The sequence below is a fragment of the Capricornis sumatraensis genome, chromosome 3 (genome assembly GCF_032405125.1).
Source record: "Capricornis sumatraensis isolate serow.1 chromosome 3, serow.2, whole genome shotgun sequence".
Taxonomy (NCBI): domain Eukaryota; kingdom Metazoa; phylum Chordata; class Mammalia; order Artiodactyla; family Bovidae; genus Capricornis; species Capricornis sumatraensis.
Genome location: NC_091071.1, coordinates 160,566,059 through 160,574,304, shown reverse-complemented (window position 1 = coordinate 160,574,304; position 8,246 = coordinate 160,566,059). Strand labels below are relative to the sequence as shown.

General features: G+C 42.6%; 1 protein-coding gene across 2 annotated transcripts; it reads right to left on the bottom strand.

Moving 5' to 3' along the window:
• Window positions 1-4,521: 4,521 nt before the first annotated feature.
• CCL20 (C-C motif chemokine ligand 20) lies at window positions 4,522-7,604 on the bottom strand. Of its 2 annotated transcripts, none has more exons than XM_068969486.1 (4): window positions 7,486-7,604; window positions 6,224-6,338; window positions 5,431-5,508; window positions 4,522-4,607 (listed from the first exon to the last, which is right to left on the bottom strand). In XM_068969486.1, the coding sequence occupies exons 1-4, from the start codon at window positions 7,562-7,564 to the stop codon at window positions 4,586-4,588; spliced, it is 294 nt and encodes a 97-aa protein (XP_068825587.1). In that variant the 5' UTR covers window positions 7,565-7,604; the 3' UTR covers window positions 4,522-4,585. The 2 variants fall into 2 exon arrangements, with proteins under 2 accessions (XP_068825587.1, XP_068825588.1); XM_068969487.1 differs by having other exon boundaries at window positions 6,224-6,335.
• Between the last annotated feature and the right edge of the window lie 642 nt (window positions 7,605-8,246).

Below are 8,246 nucleotides of genomic sequence, written 5' to 3'. Positions count from 1 at the left end.
GCCACCTGATGTGAAGAACTGATTCACTGGAAAAGACCCCGATTCTGGGAAAGACTGAAGGCAGAAGGGGAAGGGGATGACAGAGGATGAGATGGTTGGATGGCATCACTGACTCGATGGACATGAGTTCCAGTAAACTCTGGGATTTGGGAATGGACAGGGAAGTCTGGCATGCTGCAGTTCATGGGATTGCAAAAAGTCAGACATGCCTGAGAGGCTGAACTGAACTGAAAAAGATGAAAAAGAACCAACAAAAGAACCAACATCAAAAAACATTAGACGCCACAGATGCTGCCTACGTGACCCAGACACACCAGTCACCTGATCAAAAACTTGACACCAGCTAATCCCATTATATCTCTAAGGACTGCATGATCTTAGGTAAGGTCCTTAACTCCACTGACCCTCAGTTTCTCTATACCCAAAATGGGCATTAAAATTGTACCCACTCACTTTAAATGAGATAACACATCAATGATCTTAGCAAATGATATTAACGCATCATTTGTTGCTTACTATCTAGATTTTATTAATGGCATGATTACTGCTGCTGCTAAGTCGCTTCAGTCGTGTCCGACTCTGTGCGACCCCAGAGACGGCAGCCCACCAGACTCCCCCGTCCCTGGGATTCTCCAGGCAAGAACACTGGAGTGGGTTGCCATTTCCTTCTCCAATGCATGAAAGTGAAAAGTAAAAGTGAAGTCGCTCAGTTGTGTCCAACCCTCAGCGACCCCATGGACTGCACCCTACCAGGCTCCTCCGTCCATGGGATTTTACAGGCAAGAGTACTGGAGTGGGATGCCCCAAGTCCAAACCCAACTCCTTGCATCCATGTGTCCTTTCCCATATTTCTCATGCTTTCCTATGAATACTATTGTGTGCCTCCAACTCATCTCCAGGATGTCCCTCTGGCCTTCCCTGACCATTCTTTCCTGTCCTTCCATCTTTCATTCTATCTCCTTGTCTGAGTTGAAACTTGAGTCCATCGTAAGTACAACACTCTCCGTGTGGTTTTTTTAAATGGTTTTCTCAAGATGTCCACAGGACCAGGAGCAGCCAGAGACCCGCATTTTTGTGCTTCCATGATGGCGCTTCTCCTCTCCTACATTCCTTCCCATTCTTTGAAGTATGTGTGTGTCATTAGACCATCTCTTTCCCCTCCTTCTGGCTGTCAGTTGAAGGTCTTCATCAGTTCTTCACTACCCTTGAAGAATTTGGCCCAAATTCACCATCTCCTCTTTCCTTCCTGTCGCTGACATCAGTTTAGGCAACGTTATAACCGTGTGACACAGCGCCACTTATCAAGTGGTTTTGGCCGGCTCCCCAAGTCAGCCTGTATTTCCAGCTAAGAGTCAGGGGACATATAAAGCGGCACCACAGGAATGTAATCAACAAAAGAAACAAAAGAAGGGAAACTCAGAGAAAAACCTCCTGGTTTCTTCAAAACATAAATTGCAAAGGAAAATGAGAAGGGTGGTAAGAGGTAAGAAACAAAAACGAAGATTAAAAAGAAATCAGACATATCCAGTGTGCGCATCTTATGTAGAGCTTCATTCAAGCATAGCAAACTGAAATAAATAAACAAATAAATTAAGCTTTGGGGGAAACCAACTGGGAAATTAGAATATTGGCTGAATAATTTGGTGATATCAGGGAATTGTGGGCTCATTCTCTCGGTCGTGTCCGACTCTTTCCAACCCCATGAACTGTAGCCCACTAGGCTCCTCTGTCCATAGAATTCTCCAGTCAAGAATATTGGAGAGGGTTGCCATTTCCCTCTCCAGGGGATCTTCCTGATGCAGGGATCGAACCTGCATCTCCTGCTTGGCAGGTGGATTCTTTACTACTGAGCGACTGGATATAACAGTTTCGCTTAATCTGCAGCTATTCCATCCCATACCCTCTTTGCATAGGTCCCACTTTGTCTAGTGTTGCTCGGTTCATGGTATAATTGGCACTTGGGTGAGACACTTCATTTCTTCAGTGTGTCAGACTATCCCGTGAAATTCAATGGGTGTAGCATTCCTGTCTCCTGCCCACTGAGTGCCTTAGTATCCCACCTTCAGACACTATGACAACTAAAATATGCCCCCAAGTATTTCCAAACACCCCCTGCTGCCTCTTTTCCAATTGCTGTCTCCTACTGGCCCTTCCTGTTGCTGTTGTTCAGTCACTAAATCATGTCCAATTCTTTGTGACTCTGTGGACTGTAGCCTGCCAGACTCCTTTGTCCATGGGAGTCTCCAGGCAAGAAGACTGGAGTGGCTTGCTAGTTCCTTCTCCAGGGGATCATCCCTACCCAGGATTGAACTCGGATCTCCACATTTCAGGCAGTTTCTTTACTGTCTGAGCCACCAGGGAAGTCCATTTAACATGGATCAACTGAACAGTCTTTCTTCTGGAAACCCTCACTAATAATGCCCTACAGCCTCCCACAACTTCCTTTACCCAGATGCTTACCACCCTGCTTACCATCTGCTTTTCTAGTGCTTCTCTCCCCACACTAGAGTGAAGTCGCTCAGTCGTGTCTGACTCTTTGCGACCCCATGGACTGTAGCCTATCAGGCTCCTCCGTCCATGGAATTTTCCAGGCAAGAGTGCTGGAGTGGGTTGCCATTTCCTTCTCCAGGGGATCTTCCCGACCCAGGAAACGAACCCAGGTCTCCTGCATTGCAGGCAGACGCTTTACCGTCTGAGCCACCAGGGAAGCTGCTTGGCCCTAATTATCTAGAAGAGAGAGCATTAAGTCCTAACTTAATCTCTTGGTATTTCCAGCTTCAATTGGCTCAGTGCCTGGCTCATAATAGTACTAACGCATGTTGGATGAATACACACAGGAAACTGAGCACACTTTCCCTGATGATTCAATGTTGGTGATTGTGGGCACAGAGCTGCCTTCAGAGCCTATTGAGTCACAGCTTTTGGCTCTATACCAAGTGACCTGCCATTGCCCGTTTTATGGATGTGTGTGTCTGGATTTTAAATCCTATCATCAGCATGCCTGCCTGCACTAATCCTTTGTGGCCTTTGGAATCTGAAGCTGGCTGTCCAGCCAGAGTGCTGTGTCAGACACTCTGTGAGCTTAAGTGAATGACTGTTGTGACAATAACTACCCTAGTCCAGGGTCTTTTTGTCTTATTTCTGAGTTCTTGCTAGGTTTCATACTCTCGTTGTCTCTCCTCTGGTTAGTGAGGCAATGAGTTTTTCAAAACCCACTGTATAGTCATTTTCTTTTTGGCAAGTGCGTAAAGGTGACTCGGAGGACCTGCGAAGTAGTGAAACCTCTGCTGAGATGCCCGTTCCTTGGACCCTGCTGGTGACAGAAGGATGGACTCAGTGGTTTCTAAATGATCACTGTGTCTCTGCAGTCACAAAATAGATGGGCATACTCTTTTATTTTGAAAAATTTTATATCAAGAAACATTGAACTATGTCACAGATATGGAATCTTTCTAAATTATGGTTTAAATGACTTTGAATTTTAAAAAAGAATCAACAAATCTTTCCACTATAATTCATATTGAATGAAGTCCAGGACCACAAGGGATAAAGACAAAGAGAACAACCCTGCATGCTTAGTCACTCAGTCATGTTCAACTCTTTGCAACCCCATGGACTGTAGCCCGCCAGGCTCCTCTGTCCATGGGATTTCCCAGGCAAGAATACTGGAATGGGTTGTCATTTCCTCCTCCAAAAATAGAACAACTAGGCAAAGAAGTAAATGGGGAATACAAGTTTCAGAGCAGGACTTCCCTGGTGGTCCAGGAGTTAAGAATCCAGCTGCCAATGCAGAGGATGTGGGTTCACTCTCTGGTCCGGGAAGATCCCGTATGCCATGAGGCAACTAATCTGGTGTTCCACAGCTACTGAATCGGCACTCTAGAGCCCGTGCTCTAAAGCAAGAGAAGCCACCACAATGAGGAGAAGAGCACAACTAGAGAGTCGCCCCCACACACCACAACTAGAGAAAAGCCCTCGTGCAGCAAGGAGGCCACATCGCAGCCAAAAGTAAATTTAAAAATGTTTTATTTAATTAAAAGAAAAACACTGCAGAGCATTTTCATATTTACTAAGCCTTTAAATATTTTTAATATACCTCTTAATGTTATTTAACTCAATCAACAAACAATGTTTAGTTCTTTTATTTTCAACTTTTATTCTTCTTATCAGTTTTGTCTTTTGCAAAGTAATTACAGCAATTTAGAAAACAAAGCTATACAAACAAGAGTGTTAAATGTCTTTTTAAAATAGCCTTCTGCTCAAGAAAATCCATGTATCTTATTCCTTCAAGCATAACTTTATACCTCCTTCTAAACCAAATAGCTTATGGAAAACTAGTATTAAATAGCAAAACACACACAAAAAACACACATATAAATAACATAACATAAAATAGAATATAACATGATGCTTAACAAAGCAAACTATGATGCAATATGAATCAACTTCACTAATTGGACAAGTCCAATGAGACACAAATCAGATAAGCTTTGAGCCTTCAACAAGGGTAAGTGAAGCTCTCAATTCAGCTAGGTTCCTTTCATTCTTGGGCTGTGCCCAGTTCCATTCCAGGGAGCATCCATTTTTACATCCTCTTGACTCTTAGACTGCAAAGAGAAAAAGAAAAAGATAAGCAAAGATAGGGTGACAGGCATGTAGGAATGTGTTTCGTGCCTACAGATTGACCCACACTCCCTAGTCTCATTTCAGGATACCAAGCAGCTCAGAGGCACTCTGAGGAAATCGGGGTTCAGAGAGGATGACCCTGCCCAACATAAGCCAGCTAGCCAAGGACAGAAGCAGAATGTAAACACTGTGTCTTCATGGTGAGTGTCTGACACCCTGGTGTGAAATGATTCTGTCCATGGATAAAAGGTCACTCTGTTATCATCCACGAAATCAGAGCCATGAACCTCTTTTGAATTGGTTACGTTTTAGCTTTTCACAAATGAATGGCATGTCGTCTGTCAGTTATATACATAGCAGGCATCTTTGCAACAAGGACTGAGTGCACAGAGGGCTCTAACACACTATGTGAAAAAAAATTTTTAATGATCTGTAAGTAGTTGAAAAAAAGGTTTTTTTCATGTGCTCAGTCCCTCAGTCCTATTTGACTCTGTGACCCCGTGGGCTGTAGCCCATCTGGCTCCTCTGTCTGTGGGATTTTCCAGATGGGAATCCTGGAGTGGGTTGCCATCTCCTCCTCCTGGTGATCTTCCTGACCCAGGGACAGAACTCACATCTACTTGTGTCTCCTGCATTGAAAGGTGAATTCTTTACCACTAGTGCCAACTGGCCCCATTCAAATTACCCTTTAAAATTGCCACAGCACTTAGGCTGAAGCCTTCCAGCAAGCCTGTGATCCGCCACGCTATCAACACTAAGCCCAAACATCTGGAGCAAGACTGATGGACTGTAAAGGTTCCTTACCTGAGCAAGTGCACAGCTTGCTTCACCCACTTCTTCTTTGGATCTGCACACACAGCTAATTTTCTCCTGGTGTAAAAGCTGGAAAAAAAAAATCAGACAATTTGATTTATGTTTCAAGAAGTTTTAATTTTTTTTCACAGAATATACAATAGAAATTTCATATTCCAATTGACTGATTGCTCTACACCCTAAACAAGTCATTTGTTTCAGAGGTGAAATGAAATGAAAAAATAAAGCTTCTGATAAAGCTTGATGCAAGAAATGAAAGTGATTCTCCCTACCTTTCTCTGCAATTTAACAAATGATTGTGCTGTAATAAGAAGATAAAGTCCCAGGATTATCTAATTTTGTTGTTGGTGGTTATATGACATATGGATATATCTGATCAGTAACTCTCATCATTTCAAATATAATTATCTTAGATACATCAAGAATATTATATGTGGTGGTATAACTACTCTGAGTTTTTACTTAGAGCTGCAACCACTTTCTGGCAGAAGATGCACGTTTCAAAGTTTATGTCTTCCCTATTTTCCTAAGATAGCATCTTAGTTTATAAATTTATCTTCAAAAGTGATTTTGCCCTCAACTATGTTCATGTTTTATAAACTAAGCTTTTGCTTTATTTCAGTTCTATTTAAAGTGAACTTTGAAGATATTTGTACTCCTAAAACAAAGTTATCTTTGCCGCATCAGTAGTTTCTGAATGAAACTCCAAAAAGGCAAAGCTTTTTCTACCTGAAATTCTCATCTACTCCTGATACAAATGAATTAGAATCCCTTGGTAACTTACACGACTGCATTGATGTCACAGGCTTCATTGGCCAACTGCTGTGTGAAGCCCACAAGAAAACTGGGGTGAAGTATTCGTTCTGTATATCGGAGACAGCAGTCAAAGTTGCTTGCTGCTAAAAAGAAATGAAAGGTATTGAGTCCACATGAATTTATTTATTCAGTGATAGGTATCACAGAACTACTTGAAGTTGTGGGAAACCTAGAACCTGATTTATATGGCAAATTAACTATTTAAGGGAACAGTTCCAATGTCTTTGAAACCCAATTTAGCATAGCTTTCAGTTGCCATAAAAAAAACTAGCTTGTGTGCTGGGAAATTTTGGTTCAATAATACAATATAGAAGCATATGACTTTTCACCAAGGAACAGTTTTAGTAAGAAATACAAACTAACAGTGTTTTATTTCAGTTCACTGTAATCACTCAAGAATATGAATACTTCCCACTGGAAGAAACCCTTATACATAGTCTTTTAAATTCAGAAAAGAAATTGGCAGATTTTTAATCTATTATCTTGGCTACTGAACATTGAGAGGAGGGTAAAGACAGGAAGGTACAAAGGAAAATGTGGCTTATAAGAGCTGGTAATACTAGCTACAATTAAAGACTTTTGAAATGGTAATATTAGTTAATGAGAATTTTTAATTTTGTTCATAAAAGTTCAACACTTGTATTTTCAGGAATGCATCTATTGATAAAAGTGATGTCCTCTTATAGCAATGAAGCAATTCCTGGACACTCCTCCAAGTTAAATTATAACTTGCTGTATCTCTAACCTGCTGTAGGGGATAATTATAGCCACAGAGTTGGCAAGTGACGTCCCAAGGCCTTACAAGGATGAAGTCAGGTGTCAAACTAAAGGATGAGTTTTGAACTTTGGCAAAGCTATTTCGTTGAGAGGTGAGAAAGCTGGGGAAATGAGAGTGTTGCTTACATTTCAAAGTGACCCCATTCACTGGTAGTGTTACACAATTTACATCACTCCCAGAAATAACACTTTGGCCTTTCTCTGGATCTCAGTGGTCTCTGGGAGCCCATTCTGAAAAAAATCTGCTGAGATTCACAGCAGAGAAAAAAGCCTGATAGGCAGCAGTAACTGTTCCCTCTTCCATGAGCCAGTGAGATGACAACACCCATCACTTCCTTTAGAAGATTTTCAAACAGGCTTCCATTCCCCTGGGGCACCCCCAGATGCGCTCAAAGCTTAGAAGAAAATGAAAAGAGCTCTTCCTCCTGAGCCGGCAGAAAGAGCCTCACTTACCTTCTGACTTGCTGCAGAGGTGGAGCAAGAGCACTGACATCGAAGCAGCCAGGAGCAAATTCTTGCTGCTGCACATCATTTTCAACTCGAGGGACAGATGTCTCAGTGCTGGGTACCGAGTGCCTCGAGAGTGCTGTGATGTTTGATAGCAGCCTGGGCCTGGGATGGCCCTACTTATAGCAAATATTGGGAATGTACATAGAAGGCGTGTTCTCACATGGGGTTTTCCCCATTGATTACACGGCCCCAGCATGTCGTCACAAAGAAAAACCACAGGGAAAACTTCCTGCCTTTCCCTAATGTCGGGAAGGTGTGAAGGTCAGGATGGAGGGGGAGGGAAGGCTGAGAAGGGGAAAATCCTTTGAATTTGCAAAGAAGGAAAAGTAGCTTTGCCCTGTGTCCCAGAGGAGGTGTCCGTTTTAACTTAATCTCTTGTCTCTGAGAAGAGAGGACAAGGGTTAACAGTGGTAACAAAGGTCAGCCCCACTTAGGAACATTCCAGAACTCCTACTGCTACACTCCGAGCTTTCCAGAGGCAACTGGGGAGGGAGAGGACAAGGTGGGACACCAAGGCATTTATGGTTTCATCATTGGTGCTCAACTGTCACCAAAGCTTTTGAATTTCTAGTATTGGAGTGGGTTTTTGTTCCCTTCTCCCAGGGATCTTCCTGACCCAAGGATCAAACTCACATCTCTTGCATTGACATTCTTCACTGCTGAGCCACCAGTAGTGGAAAACATCAGCTCTTAAGTAAGTAAGA

What these genes read in the sequence shown, in the direction of transcription:
- CCL20 (XM_068969486.1), bottom strand. Translation starts at nt 7,564, where the DNA reads ATGATGTGCAGCAGCAAGAATTTGCTCCTGGCTGCTTCGATGTCAGTG. An exon ending in CCTCTGCAGCAAGTCAGAAG is followed by an intron (nt 6,339 to 7,485) that starts GTAAGTGAGGCT and finishes ATTTCTTTTTAG; the next exon opens with CAGCAAGCAACTTTGACTGC. An exon ending in CAAGCTGTGCACTTGCTCAG is followed by an intron (nt 4,608 to 5,430) that starts GTAAGGAACCTT and finishes TTCTCTTTGCAG; the next exon opens with TCTAAGAGTCAAGAGGATGT.